Source organism: Sceloporus occidentalis, unplaced genomic scaffold (assembly GCF_023333645.1).
Source record: "Sceloporus occidentalis isolate IW3139 unplaced genomic scaffold, rSceOcc1.0.p SCAF_2, whole genome shotgun sequence".
In the NCBI taxonomy this organism is placed as follows: domain Eukaryota; kingdom Metazoa; phylum Chordata; class Lepidosauria; order Squamata; family Phrynosomatidae; genus Sceloporus; species Sceloporus occidentalis.
The window spans coordinates 77,309,667-77,328,420 of record NW_028316982.1 but is presented as its reverse complement, the minus strand read 5'-3'; the positions used below and the strand labels follow the sequence as shown (position 1 = coordinate 77,328,420).

Here is an 18,754-nt window from a genome sequence, read left to right as displayed (position 1 = left end):
GTTGTAAATTCAGGAGCACAGGATAGTGTTCAGTCACAAAAAGTAGCACCTCTAAACCATGATCCACATATTGCCTATGTATGCCCTAGATTCTGACGCTATTTCAAAATTCTTTATGAGCCACAACAGAGAGCTGATGCTACTCCAACTTGTTACAAAGCAGTTTTTATTATCCCTGCCTCCACCTCTGTCACATTCACACTGTGGGCAGATTAAATTTGTGGACTATGTACACTTTCATCACAAAGGTTTTGGATCAAGGAACCTGACAAATAACATTGCATCTGCACTGTAGAAATAATCTGAGTTGACACCACTTTAACTGCCATGGCTGAATGCTATGAGATTCTGGGAACTGTAATTTTTGCCACACCAGTTTCTGAAGTTCTGGTAAACAGTTTCTGAAACTTTCAGTATGTCTGTATTGAAATAAATTGGACAAATAAAAGAGTATAATTCCCTCTCATTTGTATTTTTTAATTTGAAAAGTAGCTGTAGCTTACCTTGTAGAACAGCACTGGACTTTCCCATTTTGCAGCAGACCTACAAACTGAAATATAGCACCTTATGCTATCTGTCTGCAATAATGAGCGAAATGAAGCAGTTCAGAAAGAATGAGCTTGTGTCAGTTTGGTGGGTTTAATCTGTAGTTGTTTGAGACTACCATGTGAAACTATGGTGTTTTGGCCTAGTCCTGGGAAATAAATGTTAGAACCCAAGGAAAGGGGGAAAATGAACTGCAGGTAGGAAGAAAGAAAATAAATTTGCTAAAGTTTGGCCCTTAAAAATATGCTGCTTAGAAAAGTGTTTTTGTGATGGTGCAGTACAAATAACCAGCAAAGGACCAAAGAAAATAAATAAAAACCTTTCAGACTTTACTGTGACTCTTTAAAACTAAGTTTGCTGCAGGTGTGCAGCTGACAAGGGTCTTCTTCAGACTTTGCCAGCTTCTCCTTGGCAGCAAGCCCTGGTCAAGTCTGAAGGCAATCTTTTCAGAGAATGTTTTAAGCCAAACTCAAGGTCAAATAGACAAGTGGCTCCTTCCGACTTTGCCTGGGGAACTTCTATACTTTGTCAAAAGTGGGTCCCATCCAACATTATAAAAATACAAGACTGATTTTTTTAAAAGGGCAGGTTGCAGGGGAGAAAATAAGAGGCAGAGGAGAAAAACCTCCTACTTGGTTCCAGAACTAACATGTGATGCAGAGTTAAATCGCACTGTCCTGGAACAGCAGAGACAAAAAGCCTCCTAGCTCTCTAGTAGGTACACCAATGTATATCCCTGAATTTTGGAGACAAAACTCAAAGATTGAGATCAAACACTGTATCTTAAACAAGGATGAATTTCTTCCAGCACTGGTGTCTCGGATATAACCTATGGGCTTTTGGGCATTCTTGGAGGTTTTTTTGCAATGTACAATAGCAGGCAACTTTGCTATAGGACCAATAGATACCCTGAATTTGTTTTTTAGAGCAGATTTCTGGAAAAGGAATTACTCTGATCTAGTTAAATTCCTACAATAGAATAGAAATAACCAATAAGACTAACTAATGGTAATAAAACAGGGTCATAATAATGATTAAAAGTAGTTATTTTGGAGAGTCAGGGCTAAATACAGTTGTTAGACCCAACAAGAATAAGCGTATGGAATCAATGTAACTTAGGTAAGTGTATCACCATCTTTCTGCAGATTCAGTTGGTGAAGTCTAGTAGGGACCAACAACTACATTTGGTTTTGGTTTGTTTGTTTTTGTCTTGTTTTTGCTTTCTCTAGATTTCTGAAGTTGGGAAAGAGAGTCAGTTTGCATCAGCTGATATCTCCTAATGCTAAACCTCTTTTAATGGAAACATTAAAAAAGTAATCTGTTGAGGCATAATCAGCAAAATATGCCAGAAGGGTAGATTTTGCAAATCTGATTGTGGGGAACCTTTTTGACTTTACAGATGTAACATTTCTAACAAATGTATTCCTAATCAAGATGTCTTCTAAAAGATACAAGATAGCTAGAGTTACAATGGAATATTGATAATGACCTTGAGTCCACTGTATCTTTCCCTCTTTCTTTCTTTGGAGAAATCCAGTCTCTTGTTCTTATGTAGCTAGTCATTTTAGCTATATTTCCTTCATGACTTCAGAGAGTAAAACTTTTTTTAAAAATGTAGTCAATAGTATATTTAGCCTTTTTTATTTGACTAGTGTATAATTTCACTTGTTCTACTGGAAGAGGAGTATAAATGATACTTGTGCCAAAGGAAAGTATAATCCAGAAGTTGATTTTTTTTTCCTGTAGTGAGCAACTCTGTTTGTTTTTAAAACATTTGGAAATTCTTAGGTTTTCCAAGATATGTGTAGAGGTCATATTTCAAAGAGTCTTTTCTTTCTTTCATTTCCAAGTTGACTTGTTTGCAGTTCAGCCCAATCTCCTCTCCTTTCACACATGGTTGTGGGTCTTTTGAAGAATTTCTATCATACACCCCTCCTGCAGACTGTACTAACATAATGCATGCCACTAAGAGTGAACAAGCCTCTTTACTTTCTCACCTCCCAGAAAGTAAATTGAGTCCTATCAGTTTTTACTATTATAAGTATTAGAAAAAGGGTGGTTGTTTCCACAGCTGTGTTTTGATAAGCTACATTACCACATCCCTTTTTACACACAAAAGTTTGGCTTGGGTAAATACATGATATTTTCAATCTGTAGAGGTATATCTATGGGAGCCACGTACCCATTAATCTTGGTTCGTGGAAATGAAATATCTGCTGCCAGTCATACTGTAATGAACTGCACTTCTTTCTTGTTTTGTGATTATAGTTGCTGATAATCTGTGGTGTTCATTTCTGGTACAGAAATCAGTTATGTTTCAGAGATGCTTGCCTGGCTAAATTAAGGGCCAATACAGACTGGCCCAAAGGGCGGTGTGACATAGGCATGTTTGATTTTTTATACAGAGCTGCTGATCAAGACAAGGAAACGGTACTAGCCTGCTAGCACAGACTGTTATCCTAACTACTTTTTTGCAAGAAGAACCTTACTCTGTGTCCTCACATCTCAAGGGTGCTTCCCCAGCCAGTGCTCACAAAATGCATAGAAGTACTATAGTCAGGAAACTACATACTACTTGTGGGCAAATATTTGCTTTTGCTTGTTTCATTGATTTTTAGCATTGGCAACTGGTGGATTCTGTGCCAATGGCGTGGTAAATCCAATCTGGATTTTAATCTGAACTGTAAAGGTACTGTCAAAGGCACTGACCCTATTTTTGAGAGTGGAATTCAGCACTTTGGATAGCTCCTTTAAAGTTCAGTTTAGACCAGGAATAGAAGCCACCAGCCATCACTGTCCCTTAGAGACAATAGTGTATAGCTTGGTACTGATCTGAAACATGGTCAAGAGATAGAAGCTGACATTACATTTACTATGGTTAGCTTTAAGTAACAATTAAAAAACAAGAATTTTAAATCTGATTTAGAAACTGTAGTTTCTATAGTATAGTATAATATAATATAATATAATATAATATAATATAACATAATATAATATAATATGATGTAATAAAAGGAATGTGGGGACCGATTGCTGGTTCACAAGGAATGGTTCGCATTAATTGAATACATCAGTAGTAACTCACAGCATGTAAAACCTCTGTAGCAGCCAGTCAGGATTTTGGAAAGATGTCCCAATACTGATAACAAAACAGTAACTTTAGACACCTTGTTTATTCATCAATATGTGTACTGTTTTCATAACAGAAATCACATCCATGTTTTGATGTTTTATTTTTCCTTTGTTAAATTTATTATTAAGTGTGTCTCTACACTGCCCAGTTATAGTAGTTTGATACCACTTTAACTACCATTGCTATATTGTATAGATTTGTAGTTTGATGGAGGTACTCAGAATTCTCTGCTGGAGAGCTCTAGTCTCAGCCAGTGTCCCCCCCTCCCCCAAACTACAAAATGCATGTTTCTACAGGATGGAGTCATGGCAGTTAAAGGATTGTCATACTGTTATAACTCTAGCATTAGCTTACCCTGGAGGCTGGAAATACTCAGCTTACAACCAGCCAATGTGCCTCGTGATCATAGGAAGAGCATAGAAGGTATGAGGTCTCTTCACATGAGCACTTGATTGATTGTGGGTTGGCAAGAATGTGACTGTAGTTCGGTGTATGCACTTTTGTTTTTGAATTCATCCTTCTAAAAATGATTGCAGAAATCATTGGGGTCAATGAACCCAAAATCTAAGCATTCATATGAACCTTTAGGATTCAGAAATGTGTCAGACATTTTTATGGTGGGTAGTCTGAAGACACTTGCCAAGAAAACCCCGTGATTGGTTTGCCTTAGAATCACCTAAGAAATGACTTGAAGGCACACAACATGTGGACTGCACTTGCTGGATCTTTGTTTCACTCTTTCACTCTTTCTGAAAGAATTAAGAAGACAGTTATGTGAAACTCGTTTAGCAGGAAATTTTAAACAAAGGAGAAGTTAAACATTTTTAAAAATAGAGTTTGAGTTTAGTTCATATTATTCTAATGCTTAGGTCATGGGATGTCCTGGAGAGAAATAAAAGCAAGTAAGATATACTAAATCTCAGAGGAGATATTGAAACAGTCCATTGTAAACTTGGAACTTTTCATAGCATTTGACAGTGTAAACATTGCCTGCAAATTGAAAAGGTTCCATTAGCTGAGGTTCTAGTTTTCATTAAACTATTTTGCTCAGCAGATTGTCATTTTTAGCCCTGAGATGAATTGTGTTCAGAACTTGTCAAAACCTGCTTAAGGAGCCAGGTTCTCTCCTGCCTCCTGCTTTCCTTTTAATTAAAACATTTGTCTGTTATCCCAATCTGGCAGGCATAGGGCAAATGTCATACTGTTGAACAATCTGAAGGCTGGCTTTGTAAATAGATTAATTGTATTATCATTGTTCATGGCCTTTCTCCAATCCATTCAGGCATCTTGCTCCCCTAACCTAAAATGTAGAGATACACTTTTTTTTTATTTTTGAGCCCAGTAGCAGCTCTTCCCTTGTACTTGTTTTTGTTCTGATACACAGCTTTGTAGGTTTTTTTTACTGTATCCCAACAAACTCAGGCATTCAGGGTTTTTAGAGCAGAACTGATCGCCCTGCTGAAGTCTCCAAATTTCTAGCAGGCATAATTGTATTTTATACAGTGGTCTCTGAACTTCTTTTAAACAGGTTTGACTAAGACAGGACCCCTGAGTCTAACACAAAACACAACAAGTCAGCAGTTGGTTTGTTTATGAGATACTTCAAAGGCCATTATGTGGATCTTCTTTTTTAATGGGGGCTAAGCACATTAAGTATAACTGAATTATGCTGAGCAGAAGATATCTATCACACCCCCTTTCTTTGGATCTACATCGGCACCTGTGTCAGCAATTACATGGGGCACACTGAGGGAGGGTTCTTTGTCTTGTTAGATGTTTTAGATTTCTATTCACAGAAACCTCAACGAACATAAACATTGGGTTGTGGGATTTGCAGTTCAAAACAAACGAAGGGTCAAAGGTTTCCTTCCTCTGGGCAAGTAGCTTTCCAGAAAAGGCTCGATATATTTGGGGATATTTCAAAACTTTAGTGAAGGTACCACACTGAGATGAAAATGCCTTGATGTAATAATATATGTGTGAGTAGTCACAGCAAAGTGCAGGCATTTGTGATTTGTCCTCAGTCAGCACCCACCCACCTGCTTCCCTCTCCCCTCCATCCCTTTCTAGCATTTTAAAATTCCCTTCTTGTCCACCAAAAGCCCCAAGGTGATGCACAGTGAAAAGAAACATTTAAAACATTAAATATATAGCTAAAAACAAATTAAAATCACTCTAAAACTCCTTTTTAAAATAGTCATAAAACCCAATAATTACAAACAGTTTGGAAAAGAACTACAGCAGACACAATTTAAAAACCAAAGGCCAAGGGAAACAGCATTGTCTTCACTGACCACTAGAAACTCGAAAGGGATGGAGTTCCATTGTCATGGTGTTGCACTAGAGAAGGCCTTGTCATGTGTGTATACCAACCTACCATCACAGAGTGGTGGGACATGTAACAGGGCATCTGTGTTGGAGTTTGAGTAGGCTCGTATGGTGGAAGATAATCTTTTGGATATCCTGGTCCTAAGCCATATACATAAAGAGCAAGACATGAAACATCTCATGTGGGGCTTCAGGATGAAGAGTTTCCCCCTACTTCTTGCATGTCACTTATGTATCCAATGTACTGTTGGTGTTGTGGGTGTACTGTGACTTGGCCAGACCCATTCACCTTTGGCCAACACTACATTCCCAGCAATCAGACATCTGATTTCCCTCAAGGATCTTCAAAAATAGCACAGAATACTGGCAGTCAAGTGTGGAGGCAACATTGTGGACGAAGACAGGATTATAGTCAACTTGGCAGGGTGCATGAGTCTGCCCTGTATGTTTAGATTTGAAAACAGCAATATTTTTTTCTTTTCAAATGTGTTGATGCAAATGTTTTGGTGCAAGCATCCTTCGTTATCTGAGTGCTTTTATTACAACCAGGTAAAGAACTTTCTTTAGATAATGTTTATTGAATTCAATCACGCTTGTATTTTACATGAGTATGGATCATCTTTTGGGGCAAAGCCCTCTGTTTTGTGAATAATGTAGAATACTACTAAATTCTATAGTTCTTACAATTAGTTTAATAAAGAGAAGAAGGATTCTCCCCTTTTAAACATTACAATGTTATCAGCCTGGAGTGATAACTTACAGTGAACTGATAAGCTTGCTAGATCTGAGGACTGATTAGCCAGTTAACATCTTGATGCAGTCATCTCCCTGAAGCTAACATTCCTGTTAGTGAAAAAAAAGAGAATGATCTTACTAGCTTTTTTGGTGCATTGTCAACAAGATGAATAACCTGAGCAAGTCTAAATTTAATATCTTGGTGTGGTGTCATAAACGCTTTGTGCAAGTAAAGTGATTATTTGGTATGACGTAAGTTGGCTTACATTGTGGGCTGAAATAGAGATACAATATCAATCTCACTTTAGAATGTATAATGAAGATTGTCACTGTAGTAGGCTTTTCTGTCTGCTGACCCCTATTTCTCTAGCAACAGCTACACACCTCTGTTATGTGCAAGATGGTGTTATCTTTACAAATTAGTCACCAGTATGGTTTCTTTCTCAGACAGCAGTCTCCTTTTCTTATTTTAAGGCTAGATAGGGTAAAGAGGCCAGGTTTATCCTCTCCAGCTATCAAAACAAAATAATTTACAAAAATTTGACTGTAAAGAAGTACAAAAGAAAAGGGAAAGAAAAACAAATAGGTGTGCAAAATGTGAAACAGGTGAGATTCAGGGCACTGCCTTATCTAAGACATTATAGTTGGAATTAAGTAGAAATCCCACTTCATTTGTGTTCAGGGAAAATATCTGGCTAGCCTGAGAAGAAACCATTGAGTGTGCTTGGATGGTTATCTTAACTCGCTGAGATATGACTGAATCTTTTGATTGTGTACATCAAAGTTTCCAAGTGTATAAACTAACCAGGCATCCTTCCATTAAGTAAAGTTTCCTATTTTGTCTGTTCTGAGAAATCATGTCTAAGAGCTTTTGTACAAGCCAGGATACTAAATCAGTTTACGCCAAGCCAATGTCTCTTATGTGTTTGCCACCAAATGAAAAGTGCAAGTGCAGTTGTAGAGTACCAGTAATTCCTTATTGGAAATAAGAACAAGTGGATTAAGAATGAGTGAGTCTGTCCATTTTACTCCCTCCCAATTTAACTTTGTAAAAATCTAAATTTTGTTTCATCAAATTTATGAATAAATTAGCCAGTTTTGGCAAGCATCCCCCCCATGACTAAATTAAAATTCTCAACCTTCACCACTGATCAAACTCATTGACTATAGCTATGATCAAAACTGCAAGACACTTGCCATACAAGAGTTAAAGTTAAGGAGCCTTTCAGAAGAAAAAGGTGGCAAGCCTATTTCACCAACATAAAAGGCTGAATACAAAGAGCTTCACAACTATATACTCGTTAAGACTTAAAGGTTCAAAGCCCTCTGCAGGACTAGTAAAATCTACCTTTCGCTTTCTGACTCATTCATGAAATAAAGCAAAATTCTAACCTTACCTTCATTGAACTCAGTGGGATTTCCTTTGAAGTAAACAAACAGGATTGTACTATAAGCCAGACTTTCTCTCTACTTTAGCTATGTCCAGGAACTTAATGTTCATCCTGTGAAGTGCAAGATGAACAGCCTGTGAGATAAGATCACCTCATGCGTCTCCCACACATTACGTAATGGCCTTTTCACTGCTTTCTGAAATATGTGTGCCCCCCTCCCCGCTTTACCTTTACTTCCTAATTAGTACAAGGAACTAAATAAAAATGCTCCTGTATCAGAGTGATGGTGAAGACATGTGAGGCAGAGTCTTTTCAAGTATGTTGTACCTAGAAAGAGCTGTAGAAATGGTAAACAAACCAAGCTGATTGTTACCAGTGGTTACTGAAACAACATTATTTAAAAAACGCATTTTGATTAGCAGGTGTCACAAACATGGTTAGTTATGTGATGCTGAAATCAAATTGCATTTTGAAGGTGTGTACATGTGTATGTGTGTGTGTGTACATGTGTACTTTAACCAATGGAAATGTAGAACAAGTCATAAATTGAATCAATGTATATTATTGAACAGGTAATTGTGAATCAGTAGATGTATATTGTACAGTATATTAGGTTTCAAAAAGGTGTAGGACATGCTTGTTAATTTCTGTTAAGACAACACACAATTTGTTTACAAGCTAAACACACTCTACCAGTGTCGAATTTAGGATGATGAGACAAAATAGATTTAGGAAATGTTCTATGGAAAAATTCAAGTAAATATTCTAGGTAAAGGTAAAAATAGTCCCTTGGCATGAATGTCTAGTCATAACCGACTGTAGTTACTAAGCCAAAGAGCCAGCGTTGTCCAAGAATTACTCTGGTGGTCATGTGGCCAGAATAACTACACCAAATGCTATTTACCTTCCTACTGAAGTGGTGCCTATTTATCTACTTGCATTTGCATGCTTTTGAACTGCTAGGTTAGCAGAAGCTGGGACTAGTGACAGGAGCTCACCCCATCGTGCAGCACCTGGGCCTCGAACTGCCAAGCTTCTCATGTTCTGATCTTTAGAATTGGCATCTTAACCACTAAGCCATTATATTAAATTATATTGGTGCTCGATATGATTTCAAATCTTGGGATTATATATATAACGTTTTGGATCTTGGTAAAATGGCAGAGAGAATGTACCAAGAGTTATGGAAAGGAGAGATGGATTAGTAGTGGTAAACTTTGTAGCAGATGCAATCCACATTAATTGACTGGCCTTGATCTGTGCAAACTGGTAATGAAAAGGAGCTAGTTGTGTTCCCTGCATGCTATAAAGCTGAATTGATTTTCTCAGTCAGCAAACTCCCATGAGCAAATCAATGTAAATTTTAGTTTAAAGCAACTTTACAGTGTGCAGCATTCACAGAAGCATTTGTTTCTATATCACAATGTGCTCAGATTGCAACTCAACCTGTATGTTATGCACTACATAAATGGCTTGAAAATAAGCATTGAGGTATTTCAGTGTATGGAAGCTGAATGCTTGCCAAATCCATGGAATAATGGATTCAGCCTATGTTAAAAGCATTGTTTCTATCGTGAAGTCGAAGGCTTTCATGGCTAGCATCCATAGATTTTTGTGGGTTTTTCGGGCTATGTGGCCATGTTCTAGAAGAGTTTCTTCCTGACATTTCGCCAGCATCTGTAGCTGACATCTTCAGAGAAAGAAGATCTGAAGATGCCAGCCACAGATGCTGGTGAAATGTCAGGAAGAAACTCTTCTAGAACATGGCCACATAGCCCGAAAAACCGACAAAAAACTATTGTTTCTATCCTCTGAGATATGTGTCTTGTGCTCAACATTATTCTCCATCACTAGCTGAAATTAACATTCTTCATTGTTCAGCTCCTGTTGCATTGTGAGAAGCTTGTATGCTTTTGTCAGAACCTGAAATCACAAATGTTGCACCGAGAATAAAATATAGCAGATAACAACATTTGTGTTTGTGTGTGGCCATGTGCCAAATTCAGCATACTACAATGTGATGGTTGCCTGGCTGATACACTGATGTGGATTGCTTCCTTGTGTAGACTTTTGGATCACAGAGGATTGCAGATCTTTCTTTCCCATTGGTAGAAATGCAGTGGTAATGATAATGTTATTGTAAGCTATTACAATGTGTCTTTGTGAGTAGTGAATAAAAGTGAATGCCAGCTATACAAAACATGTATTTTAAAATTCCCTTAGATGCGCCTTCAGCACTGGAGTCTTATAATGGAGAGTGTAGTCCCATCTGACAAAGGAAATTATACTTGTATTGTGGAGAACATACATGGATCCATCAATCACACATATCATCTTGATGTTGTTGGTGAGTAAATCCCCAGGATCTATAAGATTATTTTTTGGGGGCGGGGGAAATCGATTGATTTTATTATTATTTCTCTTGTCTTGTCATCTCTCTCTCTCTCTCTTCAAAAATGTAAAACTTCAAATTATTCTTTATATGAAAATAAGTGCATTCTATCCTTGGTGGTGATATGGTACATGATCCTGTTGTTCAGTGGGATGGAAAAAGAAAACCAAAAGCAAGAGGTCCTACTTTAGCTTCAAGTAAATAAATTATTTTTTCTTTGTTTTTGAACACTTAAATGTGCAGCCAGTCAGTATGCAGTCCCAACAAAGCATTGTTTTGTTTTGTTTTTTTTGCATTCAGCTTCGCCTGGTGCAGCCTGTAAGGGTCCAATTATAGCCCTGTCTCTATCTTGAAATATAACAATAAACTTCTTTGCAGGAGTGCTATAAACTACTTTGCCTCATCACCTATAATAGGGATATACCAGTGGATTACTCCTGCATGCAGGAGGTTGGAATAGGTTGCTATTGCAGACTATATAAAATGTATGATTCTGCTCTGCAGGGTTGATGTATATTTCATCCTTGGCACATAGGGGTAGAAACAATCAGTAGTAATGGAAGCTTGTTGTAAACTATTTCCAGTCCAGTCTCCACAGTAAGAAGCACCTGTGTGTGTGTGTGTGTGTGTGTGTGTGTGTGTGTCTAATACCTTTGGAGAACATTGCAGAGTTGTTGAAAATGATACAGGGACTAATTTGTGAAAATCAGAAAGGTTGTTTAAAGGTTTCACATTAAGGAAAAATGGGGTTGGAAGAACAACAACTCCTCCTCCTTTTACTGATACTGAGTGGGTCTCTCCTCCCCCCCCCCCCCCCCCGAAATGTAGAGTGGCTATTCTGTTCCTTGATCCCAACTACATCAACATCTTCGATTTTCCCATTGATTTCTGTGGGCAGCTTTCACTTCTGTCCCTCGGGATATTTTAAAATAACTTCTCAATGTTAACAAGGAAGTGACCTATTGAAACAATTGTTCTTTCTGTTCTTATCTGTCTACCTATCTACCTCTATCCTTCTGTTCCAGCTATCTCTACATCTACTGCTTGACAATCCTGTTTCCCACCCCCAACTGCTTGATATTCCACACAATTGAGTCAGTTAAGGCCTTTTTTCTCCTTGCAGATTTTAAAAGATTTGGTATACTACAAACATCAGTATTGCCCTGAGCCTGACATTCTCTTGTGGTTGTGAGTTGGGGCATGTGAACATGGGAAGACTCCTGTCATAATTACTATATACAATTGAGGGTTTCATTGTTATTTTTTATATAAATAGTCCATGGCAGAATGTGCAATTATTTTTAATCATTTCACTTAATTTGAAAGGAGGGCTGCTACTTTAAGAATCAAAGAAGTGTAGGGTGTTGCAGAGCTGTAGATATTGCTCCCCCCAATAAGCTCTCTATTCAGTTGAGGTGAGCTAACCTGGAGACTAAACCATTTTTGTTTGAACACTTGTTTAAACAATGTTTATTGAAGGTGCAGCTCTAACGGCTGCCAGGAATTATAGTAAATTGCGTTCCACATGACTCCATCCTGTGCAGACCAGCTGCTGAAAGGGTGCAGCTGAATTATGCTCCCTCACTAGGGAATAGGTGTGCCCACAGTCTCTTGAAAGAAGGAAGCAAAGGGAATATATACTGTTGTGCCTGCAAAGAGTCTTTCCCCCTGTGGGGTGTATGACTTCAGAGGACTGGAGAAAAGAAAAGTGTGTGCAAGGAACAAAATTATTTTCAAATGCTGGGAGTGCAGTTGTCTTAAAAGGAGCAGATATTGGAAACCTACTTTTAGGACAGTTACTTCTGTTATGGACATACTGCCTGTGAGATTCTGGAAGTGGTACTCCCCCCCCCAAAAAAACATGTTTCCAAGCCGTGGAAAGGACACAGTCTTAAAATCATCACAGAGTGCCCAGTTTCACTGTCTTTGAAGGTTTTCATCCATTTTGTGTAACTTGGGCAAATATTTACCAGAATCCCCCAGCTTCTTCTTCCTCTTTTGAGCTGTTTCAATGCCTTACATTCAGGAATATTCTGCACAGTTTATTTTTCCTGGCAGTAAAGATTAGTGACTTGCATGAATGAATGGAATGGTAATGAGAGTTATGTCATTTATTGCTATGTCTGCTACTTTCATAGAGAATCATAAAAGTAAACAGTATAGGCAAGATTTTCCATCATGATTAGTGAATTTTGAGTGGTAAACTGCCATTAAGGGATCTTTGTTGTTGCCCCTTCTCCAGAAATATAGTTTTCATATAGCTTTTGTAATTAACACTCCCTTTCTTTTTTTTTGGGGGGGGGGTATTATTTGGTAGTCATAGTGTGTTAGAATTTGGGCTATTTCATTTTTGGCTACACTAAAGCATTTGTGTGTTTTGAGTGGTATTAAATGGAATCATGATGAACCTTCGTTTTCTGGGTTCTGGAAATGACACAGAGTTTAAAATTAGAAAAATAATATAGAACAGAAACTATTATGATAATACAGTTAGCCCTCCATATTTGTGGGTTTGACTTTTGCAGACTTGATTATTCATAGATTATTTGCTGCTGCCTCCACTACTGCCCTATGCCATTTTTAAGAGGGACTGCAAGCTTTGCAAGACTGTGAATATGTAGTGATGCTTGTAAGTCCCTGTTAAAAATGGCATAGAGACAGTGACAAGCTGTGGCAGCCACCTGCATTTGCCTTTCGAAGGAGTCCCAGTCACTTTGAAGGAATCCATGGTGGGCTAAATCTATGGATCATACATTTAGTTTGTGTTAAATATGGTGTGTGTGTGGGGGGGGGGGAGGGGGTAGAGTTATTCATAGTTTTTCCACTTTCGCAGGGGCCCTATATCCCTAACTTCAGTGAATGTGGAGGGCTGACCGTAGTAGAAATAGAACCCAGTTTCTCTTTAGTCAACATCTTCTACTACTAATTATACCTATAAGGGGCTGATGGAGGACTAAACCCCACATCCTCCGCTGTATAGAATAAGGCCCTCATGGTGATGCTTTACCTTGATCACCTTAAGCCTAGGACTGATCCTGGTAGTGTACTATAGGTTTTTTTGTTTTGTTTTGTTTTGTTTTTACCAGTTCAAAGTGTAGCTGGGGATTTCATATGTTAATGTGAAGCTTATGTGTCCCGCACAGCCAGATCCTAGTACTGCCTTCTTTTAGCTTTCTGTGTGCGAAAACTTTTTGTGTTTGTTTTTTATGACCAGTGACTGCATTCAGAAGTGTAAGAATCCAGGAAAGACTGTTTCACTTGATAGTGGCTTTTAGTTTCTCCTACAGTGGTGATTGTTTGCTCATTTTTCATATATTACTTATCATAGAGGGGCAGAAATGTATGGTAAGAAGACTCTGACCCATCCATATGGGAGTGGTCTTCAAATTGTAAGAGTGAGTATATAATTTAATAATCTATAACATAGGTTTCCCTGTAATTTCTTAGTGTCAGAAGCTCCACTTAGGCTTTACTGAATCTGAATAGAACAGCATTATGGATATCCACCAGGCCTAGCCTCAGAAGTAGGCTCTCTTTCCATCCCAACTGCCACTGCTCCTGGCTGCAGAGGGAGAGAAGAAGAGGCAGTATCTCCTGGACTTAATTCCTTCCTGAGCCCTTTTCCTTTTGTCTCATGTCTTAATTAGAATGTAAGCCTGAGGGTAAGGAGCTGTCTTGTTGCTCTTTTGCTTGTAAAACATCATATACAGTGATGGTGCTATATAAATGGAAAGAGAGCCACAGAAATATGCAAGAAGGAGTTGGTGCCTCTTTCCTCTTCTTATGTTTGTTCTGCTCAGACACAGTAATGCCTCCATAGTGCTTAGGTCCATTCCTTTCCAAGACAAACACCCACTGGCCCAGACAAATTAAAAAGTGATTCCTACAGTTATCCCAACAGTGTATTTATGATACTTGCAAAGGACAAACACAGCCTAATTTGGCTCAGAACAGCATTTATTTGCTGCTACACTCATTAATATATAACAAACACCTACCTAGATGGTATTCTTTTGACCGATCCAGGTAAAAGTATAGAGAATTTTGCAAATAAAACTTTCTGCTATTTTTACTACACGGTGAAAAATGTAATAGTTGATTGATGTATGGTCAGTGTGTATTTCTCAAAAACTGACTCTCAGAAGTCTGTCTTCACCTAGAAAAGGTGCCTTAGGTATGGAATGAAAATCACCAGATTTAGATTGGCTGATGTAAAAGGAAATGTTATTTGTTTCTTGTCAATATCAGCCTGTTCCTGGTAAATATGGGAAGTTGCTCCATTTTCTTCATATCAGTATTCTAGCCTGATGTATCTTACCATAGACCTGAAGATGTATTATAAAATATTCTTGGGTAAGTCTCCTTGAGGGGATTATACAAATGGACAAACTATTTACGTGTAATAATTTAGTTATCTGGATGTGCTTGGGGGTATTGGGGAAGAGATAAAATACCAAGAATGTCTTTTATTCACTCCCCTTTGAAATCCACTACTGCTGAGAGTGGTGCCAGACCTGAAAAATGTGGAGTAGATAAATTGAGAGAAGTAAATAGAAATAGGATTAACAACTTTAAATCCTTCAAAAACCTTTAGATTTTGAAACAAACAAAATTGTTTTCAAATTTCTAAAAGTGTACATGAATAATCCAGCTACAGAGTCTGGGTTTGTGAATGATTTTTGAAGATTAGCACAGAAGTCTAAACATTTTGTTTTGATGCATTATCACAGTTTATCTTTAAGATGCCTTTTCCTTTTAAAAAGAAAAACCTTCTCCTTGAGTAAGAGGTGAAGAGGTAACATTCATAAAGATTGGCAGTTGAGCAAAAAGTCATAGGTTCATTTAGCAAAGGGACCCTTTCAAACATTCTTTCTTCTTCATTTTTGATTAAGCTGTTCAAATTATTCAACATCTTGCCAGCTAAACAATGCCCTTTGCTGCAATTTCTATCTTTTATTTCAAGTTGTATAGCTGGTTTCAAAGGAATGTTTTGGAAATAATGAATGGTATAAAACTATGGCAGTGTATTATATCCATGTGTCTATACGGCATACTATACTGAAATCTCTTATTATGTCACAGATTTTGAAGACTTCCCAGCAAACCTCTTGCCAAATAGTGACACAATGCTAATTTAGGAATAGCCATTATTAACTTGCCTGTAATAACTTTTGAAAGCCTAAGTCTTTCATCACTTGTGTGCTAATAAGTTAGCAGAATTTCAAGGGTTTCATTTGGAATGAATATGCTAATATCATCCACTACTGGTCCAGATTTGTGAATGTAGTAAACACATACATGAAGCAAATCTAGTATTTGGTACATGTATGAAGTGACATCTCTAAAATAAAGGCAGAAATGTCTTACTAGTACTTTCTGTGGTTAGCTTTAGGCAGCTCAGCATTAGTTTGGAGACCAAATGAAACAGATACCTGGGATAGATATAGTTCCTAACTTTTCTTGTGCTAATTTAAGACTAGAACTTTAAACTTTAGTTTTTGGATGACAGTTACTAGAATCTGCCAGCCAATGGCTCAGTGGATCCCATGTCATTGAATTGCTCAGTCTGCTCTAGAGTTTAGTCCAAACATCTGAGAAGCTATCAAGGGTGCTGAATTTCTTTTGAACATATGGTTCATTTTATTGGACTTCATTTACAGATTACAGCCTAGAGTACATTCACTAGCTCATTGATATGGGAAACTCCAACCATCACTGCAATGGCCATACATGCTGGGAGTGGGTGGATTCTGGGAGCTGTAATCCAAAAATTACTTTTCCAACCTTTGCAAGATATCTAGTAAGAGAAAAGTTTGCGATTTCTTCTGTCTTCTTATTCAAAGGGTCAGGGGAAAGGGGGTCTGGGAACAGATTAGAACCAAGATTAGAATCAAGGCAGTTTCCTCCTTGGTATTCTGATTATAGCATCTTGCTCTTTCCATTTGATTGGCCTGACCACACGCAGAAGGAATTGCTGTGACCTATGGACAGGAACTCTGCTGACAGTAGTGCTACCTGGTAATGGAGGATGAATGAATTATTCACATTTTGATTATTCCATTTTTACACTTTTCATTCTGAAGTCCATTCCATCCCATACATAGAGTAATGTGCAGATTTTAAAAAATCATTTTGTACAAAATGTTAATTTTCCGCTATCCTGGCATGCAATTTGGAGTGGATTAAGTATGCTGTGGTTCTGAACACATTTCATGGTGGCTAAACTATGATTTGGGCTCATGTTGCAGGATCTCTTCTTTCCCCATTGCCTACTGATTCCATTGCCCACTTTGAACTATTATTTATTTGTTTTTAAATTAATTTATACCCCACATTTTCCTTAACTCCGAGACTCAAGTCAGTTTATAGAAAATAAAAGAGATACAGTTAAAAGCTGACATTCAAAAAATAAAAGAAGTTAAATAGAATTAAACTAAACAATCAATAGAAATTAATCAACTATAAACCTGTTAAAAAGTGAGAAATTAGTGCAGCTATCAGTCTGAAGTAGATACTTTATTTCATTTTAGAAGTAAATGGTATTTGCCTTTGGAAGTTATCATTTATTTCTTGATAATCATAGTACAGGTTGAATCTCTCTTATCTGAAATGCTTGGGACCAAAAATGTTTTGTATGTTTGTTTGTTTGTTTGTTTGTTTATTTATTTATTTATTTATTTATGGATTCTGGAATACTTGTATTTGCATATATATACATAATGAAATACCTTGGAGAAAGGACCCATGTGTAAACACAAAATCCATTTATGCTTCATATACTCATATAGCATGAAGGTAATTTTATACAATATTTTAAAAAATAATTTTGTGCATGAAACAAAGTTTGTGTACACTGAATCATCAGAAAGCAAAAGTGTCACTATCTCAGGCACTCAGGGAAAAAGCTTTGATTGTATTTTGAACTTCGTAATTCTGGATAATATAGACTCGACCTGTATGCCTGATGTTATGGTAAACTAATGATTATCACAGACCCAAGTAGAATAGGGCAGTATTGAAACACAAGAAAGCAGAAGGAATCACGCAAATATGTGTCACATTCTCTGTTCCAAAGCCCTGCAGTTTCAACACTGCATTTGATTTCAGTGTATGGATAGATGTATTCAGACAGGCTCATGAAGCAATTGGCCTTGCATTTATGCCCTTGTAGTAACTTGGTGAAGTCCTTGGGTTTGTATAAGATAAGTGAAGGGTAGATTTAACTTCAGGAGCCCAAAAAATACAACATTGAAAAGGTGTGCATAAGGAATCATGTGCCTGCCTTCACGTTTCAGTAGCCCTCTTTTCCCAAAGCACCAGAGAGGTACTGCTAATAATAGAAACATTTCCTTTGTTTCCAGGAATTAACTAAGGGTGGCCTTGGGGGCCTTCCATATTAGTACTCTGGTTGAATGTTTCCAAAGCATGTCAACCTTTCACAATGTTCCACAATTCTTTTAAGTGACAATAGTATAATATCTCTTGTATGTGTACTATAGGAGGGTGGCTATCAGAAGGATAGCACTTCTGTTGTTGTTCCAAGGTTTTGTAAAAAATAGACTAGAGATTTGCCATCAAATAACTAAATTAGTCATTTTCAAAAGTTTATACATGCTTAGCTGAAGGATGCAGGCATGGGGGCCAAGTGGTCTTGTGTAGTTTACCACATAGTTAATAGAATCATGTGAACATCAGTGACACTTTTGTAATCACATTGGTATAACTGGGTCAGTATTGTTTACACTGACTGACAGTGGCTCTCCAGGGCTTCAGGAAAGAGTCTTTCACAATCCTATTTATAGATATTTTGGGATGCACCTGAGACCTCTTGCATGCAAGCCATGTGCTTTACCAGTGACATGTGGCCTTTCTTTAAGCAAGGAATTCTGCACACAGTGAAAATAACAATGTAGTAGCAAAGCATAGAGAATGCCTGTCTTCTTGATTCATAGTATTTCACTTTAAATTTGGAGAATATAAAAGTGCTTCCCCAATAGAAGCTCAGCTTTGGTAAAAATTTGAGTGCCATATTATGAAAAACAGATTCTCTTTTCTCATTGTGAAATGTACTGATTGGGAACATATTGTACAATAAACTGATTTTTTGTACCTCATCTCAGGTAAAAAGGTTTATCTTTGAGAAAAAAATAATACAGTTCTAAACAAAATGTTAGTAGCTCTCAGAGATGTAGCTGTGTCAGTCTGGAATATCAGTAAGTAAGGAGAACT

General features: G+C 37.5%; 1 protein-coding gene across 3 annotated transcripts in view; it reads left to right on the top strand.

Annotated features, from left to right (window-relative positions):
* The window catches only part of FGFR2 (fibroblast growth factor receptor 2), a 135,544-nt gene that overhangs the window by 52,084 nt on the left and 64,706 nt on the right, over positions 1–18,754 (top strand). For all 3 annotated transcript variants that reach the window (XM_089510058.1, XM_089510056.1, XM_089510057.1), the window contains exon 6: positions 10,357–10,480. In XM_089510058.1, coding sequence (XP_089366184.1) covers positions 10,357–10,480 — 124 coding nt within the window. The remainder of the gene's footprint in view (positions 1–10,356; positions 10,481–18,754) is intronic.